The sequence below is a fragment of the Rhopalosiphum padi genome, chromosome 2 (assembly GCF_020882245.1).
Source record: "Rhopalosiphum padi isolate XX-2018 chromosome 2, ASM2088224v1, whole genome shotgun sequence".
In the NCBI taxonomy this organism is placed as follows: Eukaryota; Metazoa; Arthropoda; class Insecta; order Hemiptera; family Aphididae; genus Rhopalosiphum; species Rhopalosiphum padi.
Window position 1 is genome coordinate 70,635,611 of NC_083598.1, and position 22,309 is coordinate 70,657,919.

The 22,309-nt window shown below is 27.6% G+C and overlaps 1 protein-coding gene across 1 annotated transcript in view; it reads left to right on the forward strand.

Annotated features, from left to right (window-relative positions):
- Window positions 1-3,526: 3,526 nt before the first annotated feature.
- LOC132922208 (transient receptor potential cation channel subfamily V member 5) overlaps window positions 3,527-22,309 on the forward strand; it is a 47,684-nt gene continuing 28,901 nt past the window's right edge. The window contains 6 exon segments of the mRNA XM_060985611.1: window positions 3,527-3,800; window positions 7,707-7,885; window positions 17,892-17,976; window positions 18,040-18,216; window positions 19,165-19,354; window positions 19,638-19,791. Coding sequence (XP_060841594.1) covers window positions 3,710-3,800; window positions 7,707-7,885; window positions 17,892-17,976; window positions 18,040-18,216; window positions 19,165-19,354; window positions 19,638-19,791 — 876 coding nt within the window. The 5' untranslated portion in view covers window positions 3,527-3,709.

Consider the following 22,309-nt stretch of genomic DNA (forward strand, 5'->3'; position numbering starts at 1 on the left):
TAAAAATTGACATTTTTAAGATAGTTGAAATTTTTAAATATGTAGGTAATTTATAATTATCACATTTTTCAACGCTTTATCTTAATCACGCATTTATAGATATAGCTAGGTTAGGTTAGGTATAAATTATACCTAATAATTTATTGATAAAATCCAATGCTATTTTTTTATAAATTCGATGTAATAATAAATACACCTTGCAGTTTTAATCAAAATAAATTATTATAATAATACCTAAAATGTACGTATTATTTCATTTAAAACTTTCAACTGTCCTAAAAATTTCAATTTAGAAGACATAGAAAAACTGTAAAGATTAAAGTTGCTCAAAAAAAAAAGCAATCAAAATCCAGTATCAAAAATAGTGATTCTTATTTAAGAAATGTTTATTTATCTACGCATGCGTAGATAAAAATAGTTAAAAATTATAATTTATCAAAAACAGATATATTTATATGTCCTGTACACAGTAAAAAAAACTCCGAATCAAATTCAAAGTCATGCATTCGAAATATATCTTGTTACCTTTAAAATTGAACACACGGTATATAATAAAGTATTATGTGTTCGTATTTTGAACTATTTATATTTTATACAGAAGTGTTATTAAAAACAAATTGGATTGTTGAAAATAAAAAAAAAATATTTACGACGGTGCATTTACAAATTATTTATAAATGTCTAAACTTAACTTGAACTTGGAGCCTTTCAATAGCGGAAAGTTTTGAAGGAAATTGTCCTTACTTATTTCAGTGAGAAATATTTGTACGTATAAAAGGAACCAGTGTTCCGCGAGTGAAAGGTTATTTATTTAGTAGCGAAATGGTACCTAACGTGATAAATGATAACAAAACTTTGTCACTAGAACACGTTGAACATTTAGTATTTTTATCAAAAAAATTATAAGTTTTTAATCAAAATGAAACAACTTTTTCTAAGTTTATTATTTATTTATACTTTATAATTTATAAACCTGAAACAGAAAACTTTTAAATTATTTGTTATTTCATTCGATTAAGAAAAAACATTCTGTGTACAATAATAGATTTTATAAATACAACAAATAAAGCGTACTTGAGTAATACTTGTTTTACATGAATAAATAGAAATAAAATAAAAAAATATATTATTCTATGATTTTTTTTCCACGCATAAATTATTATTTATTTTATTATTAAGACTCCAAGTTACTTATCTCATCAGATCTAATAGACAATAGTACCTATATATTTTATTGGACTATTTCTTGATAATTATTATTATTATATATAATATAATACATGATTACAAATTTATAATTTTTAAAGATTAAAAATTAAAATTGCCTTTATGAACAAGTTCTGTCTATATTGATAATTTTAATAAAGTAAATTAAAATTTATTTATTTTTGTTGTTTGGTTTTTCGATAGTATACTTTATCATCGCTAACAGATGACATACAAAGTAATATTCGTGTATAGGGTTATACAATTTCAACCATTTTAAAGCAAAAATGTATAATAATAAATTAATATCAATAATTATAAAATACTATTCATTTTTTTCTGAATCGTAAAGATACCTCACATATAGTTAAACACAATATTATATTATACTCTTACAAATGTAAAATTAATTTAAACTACTCGCAATATATTAAATTAAATTTGTAAGTGGACGATATTGGTGTTTAAATATAGTAATTTAAAATAGTAGGCATCGAATTTATAATATGTGTTTTTAATGCATTTGAATACTTTTTTTACAAAATGATATTTTAATTACTTGTAATTGAATTTTTTTAAATAATTCATTTAAATTATACACCTGATATAAACTATAAGCATACCATACTGTGTTGTTTTCTAAGTTAGTTAAAACCAAAATATTATTTAAACAATGGCAATCGTAACGGTGATGTAATACATTTCTAGAGTGCATTAGTTGAAAATATATTTTTTAAAGTGAATGGTCCCATTGGTACATTTCAACTGACTAGTCATAAAATGATTTTACTCGTTAGTGAACTCTACTAAAATACGGTAGAATACAATGCACGATGATCGTTGAATATTATTGTAGAAGTACCAAGAGACATTTCTGTAACGAAAAAGAAAGGAAATTGTATATACTTGAAATTATCACACATGTAAATTAATGTATTATCTATTAATAATTTACTATTATGTATAATTGTGGACCAAACTCGAGATTGATCTCTTATTTTTGTACCAAACAAATCAAAACCCGTTCTAAAATATATATTATAATTAGTATTTATTATAATTATTTCTACAATTATGTCTATATATATAAAGAGAGATAGAGAGAAACTCTTTGAAATGTGAAATATTTCATACATTAAATACGAAAAACCATTATAATTATTATAATTATTAGCACCTATAATTGTAATGTTGTTAAGAGATGTGGTATTATGATATAATATATGTGTTTTGAATTTCATAGAAATGTTTTTTTTTGTTTTATTTTTTTTTTATGAACACACGGAAAATCGAGTGACGGAATACAGAAAGCGTTTACAATAAAAACAACAGCAATATTTTTTTTTAAATCCGTTTGACTATGTATATAATTTATTATGTGTACATTTGTTTGTTGTTATTATTTTAATATTATACCAAGCGTCAAAAATGCACATTCACCGCGTCGGAAGTGCATGCAATATTGTAATATGCACAATGCATACGTGTATAAAGTATAATACAATAGATTGAATAATCGACATTTCCAGAAAGATATGATGCATTTCCAAAACTCATTATTAATGGCCGTGGTCTGCGTTTGAAAAAAAAAGTATGTCTATATGTTTCTATTGGCACAACATTGTTGCACGTTTGAAAAACGGTGCAAATGGTCATAAAAAAAAATCCCGTCCTGAGTAAAATAAAATTCTGCTTATAATGAAACAATAGGTACGTTAGAGAATAAAGCTGATCAAGTTGAGACGTTTGACATCACAAACTTGAAAAAGCTCTACCGGTGAAAATAAAATATGACGAAATCTCAAAGTGATCTAACAGTGACTAAAAAATGAGCATAACAATATAATTGACTAGGAAAAATTTCGCTAACGTAAAATTGCGCCGTCGGAGTGTTGTCGGACAAATCTCAACCGGCCGGAGCGAATCAAGTCCGACAAAGTCTGGAAGTAATCTAACAACGTCCAACAAGTTACCGAGAAATTTGTCGTATATATTCCGTATAAAACGTCTGTTATGGCTGTGGTGCTTACTCTACGAGGATGTACAATAAACTAATACGGCAGCAACATACCTGCCGTTTCATCGAATTCCGACGAAACTATAAAACGATGACATTATATACTCTCTGTATATATGCACGCGCGCGACGTCGACGGATGCAGGTTAGCGTGCCGGTCGGCACCTGGCACCGCGGCAAACGTTTATCCGTTTCCCTACCGACCCCCGACTCGGAGGGTGGCAGTGTGTTTTGGGCGATGTAGTGGTGGCGGCAGGTCAGGTACACGATAAAGGGGCTGAGGGGGTTATGGCTGCCCGAGCTTCGCGCTCTGCGAAATCGGATTAACGTCATGCATGTCGGGCCGACCGGATCTCGCGACGAATACAGCCAAGGCGACGACGAAGACGCCGACGAGGACGAAAGTGCGCGTATAATATCCGCCGTGCCGGTCGGGTGTCCGTAAGGTCGTCTTCGTCAACGCTCCCGTGAAAACCGCCACGGAACATGGGCAACACCGAGAGCAACGTGGCCAGTGGCGTCAAGAAGCAGGTCGACACCTCGTCGTTGCAGATATACAACCTAGTCGACCTCAAAGGTTCGTATATCGCATATTGTCGTGTGTTGGACGCACAGCTATAATAGATACTCCGCAATATTATAATATATTCAGTGGCCTAATAAACACTATCCAATTTAAAACACACACACATAATATTTTATATATTTTGCCACTTAAATCAAATGAGTGCATAACAAAAAATATGGTATACGTAGACGATTTAATATGATTTGAATAAAAATCTCAGTAAAACTGGCAGAGATTAATAAAAAAAAAATTGGTGTTTTAAATATTTTCTATCACGTCATATAGGTAATTTATAGTGAGCCAATGACAATTTTAAAAGTATAATATTAACATTTCCGTTTTGTTATTCTAGTAAAATATCAATAGTAGATAAATTGCAAACACGAAAGAGTACATGATATTATAACTACATAACCTTCAATTTTAAATACTAGTTAGGTATACATCGTGCGTAAAGCATAATTCAAATCTTTTTAATGTCAAACAATATTTTAAGTTTCCCCGAGCAAAATCATTTTTTTTAAATCGTTGCTGAAAGTGCAACAATTTTAGGTAACAATACTGTTTAAAAATCTTTTGTTTTTAAATGTAATTTTTAACTTTACATTTTCAACATAGTTTTTATATTATTGTTGTTTAAGTAATTGTTCTCTCAACATATAAAATAAGATGAGCAATTCAAAACAGTAAAATATAATATTTAATAATATTATTATATCTTCATTTATAGATACATTATTATTACTATATATCTATTGTAAATTGTAATATTAACGTTTAAAACTCTAATAAATCGATCAGTGACATTGGAACGTTTCAATAATATCCCAAGGTCATTATTCAAAGTTCCTCTCAAAGTATGTGTTAGCTAAGCGTAGTTATTTATAATAATTTTATATTTTTACTGAATTATTAATAGTTTGATTTAATATATTTGTGTTCATACACAATAGATATATAAAAAAATATTAACTTAAAACCAATATTTCAAAACAATTTCTTGCAAAATATTACAATAGTATAATATTATAATATTTACAATACAATATTAGTATTTAGGTAACAGCTAATACCACTATATAACGTTTTATATAAGTTATTTCGGTTCAGCATTCATCTGTATAAAATATATGGTCCTATATATATATAGCGTTTTAATATCATATAATTCGCTCGGTTCTATGATGTTATATTATAGAATTACATTTTATGTAAAAAGGTTTCTAAACTTTTCTTGCGATAATCCAAAATGATGTTGGTTCATAAAATATCTTGCCACTTTAATCACTTATTTCAAACTACTACGACGTTTCAACAAAATTGCTTTTAAAATAAATAAAGATTATTAACAAACTTACAAATTTAATTCATATCGCTTAACTCATTAGTCACTGTAAAATGCATACAGAGTACAACTTAAAAGGAATTAATTATTATGATTTATACCCAATTATGTGTTATGGTAAGTACAATGTTCATGTTATAAAGTTTTTAGAGGAAATTGTTTTTGTTTTTTAATAAATCACTGACTATACATAAAGTGTTTATTTTAAATTGATTAAAACAATTTAACAAATTTAAAATTTTATAATAATAAAACACTTTTCCAAATTAATTATTTTAAATATTTTGAACTACATTAATTCAATGTGATAAATATTTGTTAAAATCGAAGTTTTCAAATTAAATTTCTTTAAAATATTATTTAATTATTTTATTATGTAAGACGAAGACAAGTCGATAAAAAATCAGTATTAAGTTAATAAAAAAACCAAGTCTAACTATCTTCTTTTTTTATAGGTTTATCTTGACCATCCATGGCATTAAATCGAACCTATTGAATGGGTCTTTAAATGAAAACCAATATTTTTAAGTGCTATAATTAAAAATAAATGTATAATTCTTAAAGGACTATCATTAGTAATAGTATCTATGTGATGATTATTGCTTAAACTATATACATTCCAGATATAATATGAAACATAAATATTTATTTACAGTACTTCATATAAAATAGTTATAAGTTAAAATAACATCAAAATAATGTATTATAACTTAGGCATATAAAAAAAAAAAATAAGTACCAAAACAATTATTATTGTAAATAAATAATAACACTTAAGACGTTTATTATAAAATAAACAATAAAATATTAAAGTAAGATAAATATAATACATTTAAAAACAAAATAATAATGTTTTGTTTTCAAAAGCTCCTCGAATACTCATGAATATTTATATATATATATATAACTGACCACAAAAAAATCATTAATTACCGGATATCGCATCTAACTGTTGTCTCAAAAATTACAGATCCAAATGAATAACTATTTATTTTTTTGTAAGAATAGACGATTCCAAAAATAATAAAATGGACATGTATATTATCAATTAAAATAATAATTTGAATTATTTATAAACAATATTTCAATATGTTTATAAATATAAATTATATTAAGCAGTGACGACCTAAACTCTAAACAATTAAAATAAATGTATATCAAGTCAAAGAATTATACAGGTTAAATTTGCCAAGTAAAAAAGATGTTGCAACTTGAAATACATTTTATCAACTATTATCAATATGTTACCGTTCTCAAATGATAATTTTTTCACGCATGCGGCAATTGATTTGTATACATATATATATATATATATATAGATGGATTATAAATGTATTGATCAAAGTGTAAAAGCACTCAAAAGTACACGCAATATCAAGAATAATAATCATCCTTGCGCCTCTCGCCCAAAGAACCAATAATGGCGATACAGCGTCCTTTATTAATTATTAAATATTAATACAGTATGCAACATTACAGCGCCACGACCTTTACTTCCCGGAATCATTATAATAGGTCGTCCAGATGGGAATTTTCAACCAAAACGAAATCAAGGGTGAACAGTTATAGTCATAAGTATAGACATTTTATAGATGCAGTTAAAACGAGATATCCCGTATGCCGCTCACCAGCACCGGATATATTGTTGGGGTGAGAACGTCCCGGGTACTGCGATACCCTTGCTCATGAAAATTATAAAAATTATTAAACTCCTGCAGAATGGTGCCCGGGACGGTTTTTGTTGTAGTGTAATAATTACAAATTACTTATTACAAAATGAAATGTCCTTTATATCGATTTCGTTACGAGATGGCTACACAGAAGAGTATATATTTTACATTATATAATATAAATATATATTATTATACGGTGTAAAGGTATTATACGTATTATAATTTATTATATATATATATATATGTGCAACGAATTAAATTTGGATTAGAATTAAAAAGAAAAGTATACACAGAATTAATGTTAATCTAGTTATCCTCTTTCCATTATATTACACGCGTACCATTTATTGCGGCTTAAATTTATGCCTGCTTGAGCAAAGCATTAAATATCCCTTTTATTTTCACCATCGTCTTAGTGTATGTATAAATAATATATTATATTATATAATATACATTTTATACTCAAACTAATCGTAGTCATCGATAAATAAACTCCATCCGCATCAAATAATAATAATATGATACTCGCAGGTACATCCGTTTCGTGTCATCGACATTTATTTATCATAATAATATAATTATACAGGCGGCATTGTATTCCGGAGTCTTATTCATTTAATAACGCATTGTCTAGCTCAATAAAACCTATTTAATAATTTAGTTATTTTTTTTTTATATATACTTATATCGAACACGAAGAAAAAACGTATACTCTACTTATATAGAATTCCGTTCCGCGCGTCCACACGTTATTCAATTCGAAATTTTTTCTTGCCATGTTCCGATTTGTAAATCAATATGAATTTCGTACGACCTTCGCTTGGTCACGCCAAGTATGATATTATTTTTCCCATTCAATAACGATCTAAAAGCGGTTATTTTTTTTCGTCCTTTTAGGTTGTGGTCTTCTTGTAGATTTGATGAAGAAAGCTGTGCAGACGAAAAATTTTACCGAGCTGGACAACGCGATCAAAACCCAAGTGGAGCCCATGCTGTACAACAAGGGTGAAGGCAGAATGATACCGATCGCCAAACTCGTATTACTGAGAAATCGTGATCGTTCCCGAGCGAGATGGGTCAGTGAATAAATTCAAAATTAATATTTTTTTATTTTTTTATTACACAATTTATAAAAATAATATTTACAATAAGTGCGATTGTTGTATGATGACTGTTGGGATAGTTGGATTTGAGGCACTTCAGTGGATGGCCTATTCTGCTAATAGATTATCTAGCGCAACTTACATTTGCATTACTGCAAATTAAAACTTACTGCAAAAAATGCATTACCCAGTGATTTCGTTTAACCCTCAAAATATAGTTTATTAATAATAATCAATTATTTATTTTTCGTTAATTATTGTTTTAGATGAAATTTTAATTCGGCAATTATTTATCCAACACGCGTAATCCGACAGACGAATTCTGGTTTTCATACACATTTTGCGATCATACATCGCTTTATAAAAATAACAAATTAAATTTGAAAGAAACCTAACCAGGTTACTTAAATTTGGGGTGGTGAATAAAATGGTGATGTTGAACTGTTTAATCATGATTCCTAATCAGAAAAATCAGCATATGATTTAGAATACGATAATTTATTAAAACACAATCCATATTCTACGAATATTCAAATGTATATAAAATACCACATTTAACGTTTCTTCATAAATTTAATAGAAATTTGTAAAATCTCTTATGGAAATATTTATTGATTTTCATATGAGATAAAAACTTCATTACGTGCGTAGTCAAAGGTAAAGTCGTTATAATAGTAGTTAGCAAAAACTAAAAAAGTGATCAAATAAATAAAATAAAAGAATAAGACTTTATTATTAGAGCGAACAAGATATTGCTTTCAGATAAATAAATCGAACTTGCCACTTATTCGTATTGGTTACGTGTCGTCGATATGCTATTTGAACTGGTCATAAAGCATTAAACTTTTAAACGGTCGAAAATGGTTGTATACAGCTAAGGAAATAATAAAGACTTACGAGCACTGATTTTTTTTTCATTTAATGTTTTACAAAAAAATATTATAAAGCAAAATATTTATCGAACTAAATGATATAGTGTGATAAATTATTGCGTGCATATATTTATATATATATATATAATTTGTGTGTACAATTAAATATAAAATCATAAACAAAATTTTCCTAAGATTTTAAAGATATATATTTTATCAAAAGTGATGAGAGTATAACCTAGTTTGAAAATCAAGGGGGTGTTAAACGTTACTGTAAGGTTTCAAATGGACGACCAACTGACATTTTTAGCAACGGTTTTAAGCACGGTAGCTTTCCGTTTCCTCCCAGCATGGCACAAGTTATATTATAAGTTTAAAAAGTATACCAACACTTATGAAAAAAATGAATGATTATACTTGTGTATTAAAATATATAAATATAATTTCATTTTTACGAAACAGAATATAATTATAATATCAAGTAATGTTTAAATATTTAATAATACTAGTTTTGCTAAATTGTCTTTAACTTCTTTAATTAAACAAACATATTCATTTGTTTTAATTTTCATGTTCAAACTATCATTATATTGTTTACAAAAACAGTAAAAACTTTTGATTTTTCAAATACAGCTCTTAATAAATGAAAAAAATCTCTTAATATTTTGACGTATCGTAATTGAAAATTTATCATGCCGTTATTTCACTAAATTAACGTTTAAAGTTTAATCAGAAGGTGTGATACAAAGTATATATATTATCTCCGTGACGTAATGTATTTAATTCTCTACGTTCTATGCATGTCTGAACTTTAAATATTTATAGTTCGACAACTACTATCAAGTGATTAATATTCGTTTTTAGTTCATTAAAAAAAAAGTATCAAACTATTCTAACTTATATTACAACAATTTTTAATGAAAACACAAAAACACTCCTCTCGTAAAACTAGTATGATTGAATTATTTCCACATGTTCTCTTCGATAAATATAAGACATCTAGTCCTCTTGTGATTGATAGGAATGAACGATTTCTCAATTCTAAATTGAATAATAAATAATAATAGGTAATCGTGAGTTAAAAATATAAAAAAATATATATAAAAGCATGGTAAAAAAACAATAAGTACGTAAAATGTCACTGACATTAATTTAGTTGTATTGAAATAAACAAACCTATACAAATACTTCGTAATCGTATAAAATATATTAATGAGTCAATGAATTATTTTTACGAAATCATGATAATGATTTTCTGACGTAGTTTATAAATTATAATATATAAAATGAATCCAAATTAATGATAATTTACAATTGATGGGTTTTTAGGATATTTTATCAAAAGCATTTTCAATTTATGATTTAGTAATGTGTATAATACCTATTGATTTTGTAAAATATTGTGAACTAACAATAATGATAATAAATATTATTCTTCAACGTGTGGTGACTTCTTTTACTCGAAAAAGTCATGTCTAAAATAAAATGTTATAAAATAAATACATATTATTTATATGTAAATGAAAAATTATTTAACTGTAAGACCAATTAATTATATAGCATCACGCCATCACTCAGAATCTAAAATAATTTATAAATTTTAATCGGAATAGATATATTATATATATACATAACAACTATATTAGGTAGACTGCCCACCTTGTGGGTTGCCAAAAGACACAGTATACATATTCAATATTGATATATATAAGATTGTTACAAAATTAAAAAATTATAGTTAACAGTTATATAAATATAATTGCAATTAATATAAAAAGATAAAATCTCTACTAGGTAGAATTGATGACGATTTATAAAAATAGATAGTTACGCAAATAATAATTATATTATTATTAATATAGGTAGAATTATTTTTCTGTATTTTATATTAAATAATTACAATTGACTATCCGCTGTATTTGTTCTTAGTAAATTTTATTTTCGTTCCAAACCAAATTTTTAAGTAAGTTGTATCTCATAAATTTATGTTCTATTTATGTCACTTGGTGTCAGCTTTATTAAAAAAAAAAATGACTTAATAGTTTAGATGTATATATAAATTATTCTTATATTTATTTATATATCAATTTTTTTTAAAATCAAATATCACCTTATAACAATACATCGATATGCACCAAATTGTATTGTATTCGTAAATAAATCAATCACCACAACTACTTCGTTTTTCGTGACTATAGGTACTGTAATAATAGAAATACACCTAAAATATAAATATTTAATGATTATACTCTATTTTATGCCATGTTAAAACTTTGAAGTAGATATAAGATTAATAAAAAAATACTAACACGATAAAAAATTTAAATGTATAACGAAATATTGCTTTAAAAATGTTATTAATATTTTCAACTGGAAATTAACTTGTTTCTTTATCTATAAAAAAAATTATACATTTGTTTATTTTAAACTAGATGATTACATTATTTATACGTAGTATGTGTTTAATTTTCATATAAATCAAGCCATAAAGTGTCGCCATTGGGTAGCTGCTTTTATCATGTACGATGTACCTATGTCAAGCTTTATATACTTCCACATGCATACTTATCGTAATAATAATTACAAATTGTAAGCTTTACAATAAAATTTAAAAAAATAAATTATTTAAAATTCACTTTTGTACTTTTGATCATTAATTTTGAAAATACTATTCATTTGATTGGTTATACCTGAAAAATCGAATTTTCGAAAGTATTTCCTTTGACCATATCGCTAGAACCATGGTTTCAATAACACAATTATTCACTATTATATACACGTAAGCGTATTCGATGAGCTGTAGGTAGGTAATGGGTACCATTTTTCACTCATAGGTAATTTAGTAATTACATTTAGGTCTAAGGGCTTACGTATAGTAAATAGTATATAATTTAATAGATTTCTTATCATTTACTAAGCCTAAAAATAAATCATTTGTCAAAAGCGTATTTCAAATAATTGATTATAATATATGATGGTTCAATGTGTACGACGATAAATTAAAATATTTATAATTAAAGACTATATTATACGGATTTTTGTTTGACGATTCGCTCCGATTGTTATTTTCTAGTTTTTACTTGTACAATAACAACGAATCAAAAAATATTTACAGTTTTAAAAGCCATTTAAAAATAGTTTATACAATAAACCAACAATTTTCCAAGACTATTAATTAATCAAAATATGAAAAATAAATTTATTTTAACTTTTAAGTTTAATTACGTTGGTAGTCGGTAGACTTGTAAATTATCAAAGTTTCCAGACTATACGATTCTCCATAAATATATACACAACAAATATGCGCATATATATTGATTTAATCGTGTATCTACGGTGTACAATTATTATAATTAACGAATGTTATAATAAAACATTAATACCATCATTAAAATAATCTTCTACAATGGCGAATGACGAATATTAATATGGATATGAATTACCGACAACCTGGTTAATATGATACTATTATATGTCTTTGAATTACTTATGGTAGGCCATTGTCAAAACAGATATGCGTGTTGAACTAACACGTAAGTACTAAACATCCATTCGATAAAATGAACATCAGATTGATCGCAGGTATAAATTTGCTGTAAAGGGTCCCATTAAGCTTCCGAGTGCTCGTGACTGACCAATTATAACATTATAATTTATAATATAATATAATATAGCATGACCAACGTGTGTATAATTTTTGCCCCTGAGAACGTTTGTAAATTTTAATTTTAGTTTTATTTTTAATACATTGTCCTCAATTTTTTTGTTTTTGCTTGTAAAATGACAGCAATACGGATATGGGGTGAAACAAAAATACCTGGCTAATGAAGTAACTTTTGTTATAATCAATATTTTATTATTATTTATTTTTTATATAAATAGAAAATAAAAAATATACAATTTGATTATATTTAATTGGGGAAAATTCAAAATTGTTAACCTACATTTATTTAAGTCGTGGTTTACTTAAATTTTTTTTTTTAAATATCTATTTTTTTTATAAGTTAATTAATTTGAAACGTAATAACTTTATTCAAAATATTACTTTTGGGAATTTTTAGATATGAATAAATCTTAAATTATATATTGTTGTTCATTTAATTTTCATATTTTTTTTTCAAATGTTTAACTTGTATTAATTTTTTATTTTTATTTGTTATGTCTTTCTGTTATACCTTGTATAGTAGAACATAATAATAAACCAAAATAAATTTAAAATTAGTGAAAAAACTAATAATTAATATCGTTATAATATTTCATAATTATGTTTATTCATTAAAAACTAGAAAATTAAAATAGAACGAATCTTGAACAGTTTAGTGAACTGATTGTCCACCAAATTATTATCTATATATTTCTGTTGAGGACTAAATAAATCTGCTTTTAAATATAACAGGTGTTGATACATCTTGTCAAACATAAATCATACAAATATTTACGAACGAGAAATCTTTAATATGGAAGAGTCAGTTATGTAAATATTTTCACCCAACACTTTTCAAAAGCTTTATTCTCGGTGATTGTTTATTTAATATATAATATATATATAATACTATATATATTTATTGGCTATGACAATTTTTTTAATTATTATTTTATCATTATTACCAAATACTCCTATGTATACGTATATTTATATGATTATATGAATTTAATAAAGTAATAAACAGTTATTTATCCTAATCTTTTTTTAATAATATAATAAATGCCATGAATCTTTTTTTTTAAAAGCAGGACATATAATATAGCTACATTAAGCATGATTTAAATATTTTAACAGTTTCTTTCAATAGGTAAAAGAATTAGGGAAAAAAATAAATGATATTGTGATTAAAACTAGGGAAAAAGTAGTACACGTTATTTCATACATCATAATATTTACCTACCCGCAATAATCGACGACCACAACATTCACACTTGCGCGCGCAGTGACCAAAAAAAAAATGCTAGGGCATATCGTATATTTTAGGACCACCGCCTAGTTTCCGGTCGATCGATTTCACTTTTTAACGGTTTAAAAAATCTCTGCCGTAGTTTTGAAAATGTGTGGTATCGTTGGGAGGCGTTTGATATTTTAGTTTGTGACTTTAACGAGTTTTTATTTATTTTTTTTTTGTACCTAAATTAATACACGCACACAACGCAGAAAATCGTGGTGAAAAAAAAATAATCGCATCAGCCATCGCTTACTCACTGCAATGTGAGGCAAAAAAACTCTACGACTAACAGTCGATTATAATCTTTGTAAAGATTGCATTCACAATTTAAAAATGATAAATTTCAATATATATAAATTTGTCGAATGTGTAAATATTAAATAATAACTAACACACAATGATAATAATAATATGATATAATATTGATGTTGGATATAATATACAATTTTACTATCTGTGTTTATTAATACGATAATATTATTAATATCTAATTGTACTTAACTTAATTTGTAAAAGTTTTAAAATACATTTTTAATTACTTATATATTATAATGACTCATACAAATGGGGAAAAATTCAATTAATGCATATTTAATGAAATTCTTTAATTTTAACTATAAATAATATAATAAATTATAACCCACAGAAACTAATTATAGAATTTTTTGCAAACATTAAGTTGCACATAATATTACACAATTAATTTCTAACACGCATTATATTTTACACGTTATTATTATTATGTTATCCAGTTTATAGCTGACGTATAACACCAACCCTTAGACCGTGTTCTTAAAGTTACGCAACAATTAGAGGAACGATGCCCTAAAGCATCGCTCACCTAAAATTCGGTTAAAGTTTTATGTAATTTTGTGTGACAAATATAGACGTAGTATTAATTAAACAGCTAATCATTTCGTTATAAAATATGCAGTACTTATACATATGTCTACACTTAAGGTAACCAACAATAGTTGTATATGACGATAGTAAGCATTGGTTTTGTATAGTAAAAATAATTGTTTTTTATTATAAAACCAACGATTACATGTAAAATAATAATAATTGTAATATTATGATCATTAACGCGACGATAATACGATCTCCCGAACATTTGTATTAATTTTATAATTTATTGATATATATTATCTTTCAAACATATTATTATCCTTAGTAATGAATAAAGTAAAATAGCTCATAAATTACTCGTTCGAATATTGATTTTGATACGTCGAATTCTTTATAAAAATTATCCACTAAATAATTTACAGTAGAAAAGGCAGCTCTCGTTTGAAAATCAGAAGTGAGTGTCTATGCAAAATAACATACCTTAAGTAGTGAAAAGAAATCACAAGAATTTTAAAACGGCGTTTTTTAAATGTATTTAGAATTTCCAAAAATCGGAATTCGAATAAATTCGTATGAGTAAGTGACGACTATAGTATGGGGGTGAGCGCGTCTGATAAATCACACTCTGTACAAGTACTGCGTTTACACGAATAATATCGAACGAGTTCTCGGCGTTTCCCACGTGCGGTGTGACGCGTCACTCGACAATGAACGATAACAATTATAATATATTATTATATACCGTTCTGCGGAAAGCGTCGGGAGCACACAACGCCGTTTAAATATTGCCATCGGTATGAAACGCCCAACGATTCGGTTATATAATATTAAATATTACGATCGCGGCGGTGGCGTGGCGGGTATATATAGAGCAATACGCGTGTACGGTGACGACGACGTGCACATAAATTCGCGGTCGCACTACACCGATAATAATAATAATAATAATAATATTCGATATTATAGGTATAGGTACGTCGTCGTCGTCGTCGTATTATTATTGTGCGTCGCGTTCGAGGACGTTTCGCGAAAAGGATTCGCGTATACGGCGAAACGCGTCGAATCAACGGAACAGCACTACACACAACGCCGTAATATCATATATATATATATATATATATATTATGCCTATATGTATGTTATTGTAATGCAAAAGCGAAGGGAAAAAGTTATATCTCTCGCCCGTGACGAGCTTAAACGATATACTTCGTACCTGTATAGTAACACATTATTATATTATAATATATATGTATAGTGTAGACAAACGCCGTGTAGCTTTTGTGCGCGAGATATTGTATATATAAATATACACGTGTGTGTCTGTGTGTGTGTGCAATGCGTTTTATCGAGAATACGGCCGCGGCGGCGGCGACGATGGCGCGTTATTATTATTTACGATAAATTAATGTTTTACACGCGACAAACACAATACCGTTACTTAATTGGAAAATTACGAATTTAATTGAGTTGAAAGCAGTTCATGAAATTTCGGTCCGTAATAATAATTATTTCAATTATCTGTTTGACATCACAGCGAAAGTTCCGGTCGCTGTCGCTCGGAAACACCGTCGGTGTGTGTATGTGTGTGTGTGTGTGTTGTGCGAGCGCGTATATATCATAATATTGTGTTACATAAAATATAATAATAATATGACAACACGGGTGGGTAAACGATAAAAAAAGACGGCGCGCAAACGTAGTTTTTCGTTTTTGTTTTTTGTCTTCTATTTTTTTTATCTCCTTCGACAAATTAATCGACTTCCGAATGCTAATTTACACTGCTGAGTGGAATAACAAATTAAAACGTAAGATTAGCACGGATGGGGGGAGAAAACATGCGCCATTAAAGCGTCACTGTCGACGAATAAAGTAAACGTAATTTATTTCGTTTGAAATTTAAAACGCATGCCATAAATAATAAATTAACGGCTGTTATTTTCCATATGTAAAGTAGAAAAGGCCTACCGTGTTAAGCCCATACTTCGCAGTAATAAGTAATAATATTACGTTAGGGACTTGCGATTTCATTACAAGTAATTTTATTATTATGTATGGGGGTATACCAAATATATTGTATATACACCATTACACGCCAACTACCCGGTGCAGAGTAATAATATTGCAATATAATATTACTAAAAACAATATATACATATTGTACATATATATATTATATATGTCTCGACTGTCCATGTCTCTAAACAACTATCACAATTCAAATGTATATTATTATTCGAATTCAAAGCGACGTGGTCACGCCATGCCACGTTAAATATTAAAATATGTAAAAATAATAAAATATTACCAAATTCATGAAAATTTGATCACCACTTTGACTGTCGGTTGTGAGTTACGATGAATATTAATAAAACGTAGTTATAATATTATTTCGAATAAAGCTTGATAAGTTGAAATCAAACAAAATTCATGTTCAAAGGTTCATCATCAGTCGCCATTTCCACGTACTTGACTGACCAAATAAATTTGTATTCAGTATATTATTATCTTCTTTTAAGCTACATTATTACATTTTACACTATTGCGTTTAAAAGGTAATACGCACATAATTTAGGCCATAGTATGTACAAAAAGTTCATTGATCATGTACCTAAAACAATGTTAATGTAAAATTGAGCGCCTTTTTTATTAATATAGTTTTTCGTTTTTCGTGTTTATATACTAAAAAGGAACCACGCTGTATACTGGCTGATAGTAAAAAATGATGTTACATTATTAATACCATCAACTACGTCTGACCAACATATTTTATCATGAATAAAGACTATAGTTTTATATTAAAAAAGTTTACTACATTAAAATAAATCTCAGTGACTATTATCTCGATCTAAATAATAATTATACTATATATATTATAATAGCTATCAATTTTTCAATATTTAAATAGAGAACGGACAACAATGTTCTTATATTTTTAATAAATATATCTAGTCGATTAGATATTTCTGTTTTATTTCTAGAATTATAAAAATTTAAAATTTAAATAATAACCGCAATGTAGATCGTATATATTTTATGATGTAATGGACAATGCGCATCTGCCGAAATTTCTACTTTTCAGCTATTTGTTCCATTTATAGAACATTTCAGTGAAAACTTTTCAAATAAGTTAGCCGTAATTTAATCCCGTCGAATCTTTAACGTAAACGCATTTGGCAACCGAGTCAATCTGATTTTTTTTGTTTTCCCTGTTGAATATTAATTCCACCGCCAATTGGATCCCTCTACAGGGATTCGTCAGATATCTCATAAAGTCTCCATAATAATATCTGTTACTAATGCGATTTGTTTGCTACTACACAGCTACCGCCGTTAAAGAACATGGAAGACGCCAATGATTACGACATCGAAAAAGACATTCCCACCATCGAAGAACTGGAAAAACTAGGTAAGTGCACCGTATCGTTGCGACTCATTCCCCAAATACTGTTTGAAAACTTTTCGCTCGCAGGAGAAGTGCAGTACCGGGAAGTGTGCTGGGATCTGAAGGAAAGGGGCACTGTCGGTGAAACTGCGTTACATCTATGTTTGCTCAACGCTACGTCTATACACGCTGACTTGGCCAAAAGGCTGTTGCATTTCTATCCAAAACTTGTAAATGACATTTACATGATTGATGAGTATTACGGTGAGTTATGATCGAACGATTAATCTCGAATAAAATCATTAGAATCGGTTAAAATAAAAATAATTACAATGTTATTTCTATATTCTATATTGTATCTAAAACTTTTGGCATACTTATTTTTGAGTTGTGTTTGTTCTGTATAACTATATCTATAAATAGCCGATACAAATAATTTGATTGAGTTATAACTGACTTCACGCATAGCATATTATAAATCATGGTTAAAGTAATCAAAATAAGATATTTGGATATGTTAAACACCGGATTTTTAAATATTTTATTCCTTTAACGAATTAAGTAAAGATATTTCTAGTATAAAGTATAAGTAAGTACCCGATAAAAAATTTGATTAATAATTTCGTTTTTATCTCAGATAAATTAATATGAATTAATGAGCTAATTTTTAGTTAACTTAGTAAAATTTAAATTAAATACACATTTTTTTTATATAACTATCCTAATTTATTTTTTTTTACCAACTCAAAAGTGTAAAACTACTATACAGTAATTTTATAAAGTATATCATCGAAGTTTTCCATCATTAATAAAAATACAATTCACACCTGCAAAATAACTCAAAATATTTTTGACGTGAAAAGAAAATTGATGTAAATGTAATAAAATAAAATAAAATTGAAAACAAAATTAATAAAAATGTAATTAGTTCATTTCGCGATAATTAAAAAACAATTAATAACTTTGAACTTAAATAATCGGGAACCCAAAAGTAACGAATTTAGATAAATAGTTAATTTAATTTTAATTTTTTAACTCGTTAATGCCCATCCTTAGTAAAAGTCAATTGAAAACTGTGCATTTCTCGTAATGGACCACTCTGTATATATATGTATATATTTCTATGTTTATTATATGTTTTACCCCGCGGAACTGAACAAAAACTATACACTATAGTGGTATTTTTGGTTTTTAAATCGATTTCTGGTACAGGAGAAAGCGTATTGCACATGGCCATTGTCAACGAAGATCCGGCCATGGTGAAGGTGCTAATGGACAGCGGGGCTGACCTTAACGAACGGTGTTTCGGGAACTTCATGAGTACGGAAGATCAAAAGGCTTCACGATCGGATTCGCTGGACCACGAATGGGTGAACCTGTGTCCCGACACCAATTACGAAGGGTAAACAACCTGTATACAGAGTTTAACTAATCCACAGATTTGTACATCGTACCCTAATCAAATCACTCGTCTTATCCAAATCTCGAGTACAAATATAGTAAACGTTTTATTCAATATAAGATATGTGTACCTATCCATCTGAGCTTCTTAGAAATGTCTTGTACCATACGTTTGATCGTCATTGTTCTAAAAATCAAAAACATACAAATGCAGTATAGATTCATCAACGAACACATGCACGCGCTATACATTACCGCAAAATAAACGATTTTCCAAATCGCAGGTACGTGTATTGGGGCGAATATCCACTGTCATTTGCAGCGTGTCTTGGCCAGGAGGAGAGCTATCGTTTGATGTTGGCGAGAGGTGCCGACCCCAATAACCAGGACACCAACGGCAATACGGTCTTGCACATGCTCGTGATTTACGAAAAAATCGTAAGTCAATCCATACGAGAAATAATATTATAGGTACTACAAAAACGTATATCTATATATATATATATATGTGTGTGTAATATGTACATATAGAATATATACCACATGACATGGATGTATATTATACACGCAATACACATCAATAAAATATTGTTCTAATTGTTAAATAATTAATATACATCAAACAGAAATTTATTTTATTAATAAATAACAATAATTGTTAAATTATCCAAATGTTCATCAAAATAATATTTTGTAACATATTTATTTTATAACATATTATGTTATAAAATAATTTTCCAATTATTAAATTAAAAATATGTATATTATCACATTGAAGTATTAGATCAAAGTTAAGTATTAGTCCACAGTACAAAATATTATATTAATAATAATATCAGTTATATAATTCCAAACAAATATGTATGTGTATAAAATAAATAAAAGTATTACTGAGTCAGACAAAATAGGTATGGCTTTATTTTATAAAATTAAAATATGATCATACACGTAAATTATTAATTTAAAAAAATCTCATTTCAGCGATCATAGGTATGATTAAAATATTTTAAAAATCGATAAAAATAAATATATAAGTCAAATAAATGTAAAAACAATCTAAACATTTTAAAATTCATATAATTTTAAAAAAACTGAGTACTCATAATATTACCATTGTCGAAGTTTATTCCTGCAGTATATATATGTATATATTATATATTATTTTTTTTCGAGGTATGCGGGATAATTATAATTTGAAACAATGAAATATTTTGTATAAAATATAAATAACTGCATAATGAAGCTTAATGAGAGACAACGAAACAGTAACTTCTCTAATTTTAATTTAAATTAATTTTCAAAATGAATGATACAATTTAATAATGAATATATTAATAGACATACAGGTTAACTTAAATTTTATTTCAAGTATTATTTTTTTTTAAATATATAGAACAATTCAGAAATACCTGTTGAAACGTTACAGAATTTGACTTTTTCATTTTCATGGTGGTTTATGGTTGCAATCGAGTGGGTGCACAGGGTTAGTAAACACGCAATGTAAATTTCTTATGAGACACTTTTCGAGCAAATCGATGGCTATTATTCTATTTTTATTTTTTTTATTTAGTCGTTTTAATATGTTGATCGTCTTGCACATATTGTAGAACGTGCTATCATGGCCAAATCTCTTGACGATCTTCGTTCACACATACGGTTTAGTGATTATACTTATATTATAATATATACGTAATATTTACCAATATTTTATGTACATGATGGAATCTTCAAAATATAATATAATTTATAATAATTATTATATATTATATTTAATTTTGAATGCCATTTTAAGCTTTAATTTGTTTTATTATTATAATATTTAAATTTGTTACAAATCTAATTTATTTACGCTTTACCATTAGAAATTTTACAGATAATAAGGTTTTTATGGAGTTTTAAGTAGGTAAAAGTTATTCAATAAGAATTTATTAAAAGAATCAGAATTACGTATCGCTGTACATTATCTTAAGATTTTTGCGATTTTTACATATTTCAAAGGACCATTACATAAACTTTTGTATATTATTACTTGACACGTGATACATTTATGCATTGCATAGTTTACATAGTTTCTAAAGTTTTTTCGACAGAAACAAGAATCAAACCTATTTAATTTTTGGCGAAAACGGGCTGTGGTGAAAACAGTCAATATTAATTTGGAGGAAACGGGTATTACCCATATATATATATATATATATACAATATATACCTACTTTTGGCCGACTTATGTCCCGCGTGTTTATTACGCCCGAATTCCCCCGTGGCCAAACAAGACTCATTTCACTTCGTGCTTCCCATCGATCCTTCGCTCTCCCGACCATGCATAACCTTCTCTCCAAGCCGTCGCCATCACAATAAGCGTAATCATTATTATTTTGTACTTCGTCTCGCTGTCGTAACTTGCATCGTATGGATAAACTACGTCCCAAAAAAAAACCGAAAACCTTCAGCGCACTGAAAATATATCGCAGCACATCATCCACCCTCTTTGTTTAAGACCACACCGTGTAAAATATATTGCACAATACCTGTGGATAATAAATAACCGAAAATCCGACTTAGCATAAAGTTAAAACACAAACAATGGGCAGCGGGAATACACGCGACGATCGATAGTTTTATTTTTAACGTATAGCGAGTTAGCAGTTGCAGTCGGTAAATTTAGTAACAAGAATTTACAGCGATCGCATTTTTATAATACTAGAACAGGCGTACTCGGCGTATGGTATTTATTTTTTAATCCCGGCGCAACACATGTATTAACATTTCACGGTTAACGTATATAAAGTTCGAAAATCTAATTCCGGTCGCGTCAAATACTTACATATACGAAAATATCATGGCGTTTTTATAAGCTCATTTTCTCAAATACTGTGTACCTATTTATATTATGTACTAAATAAAAGTACCTACATCAAAACCGTTATTAAACTTTTTTTCATACACGGTGAAAATC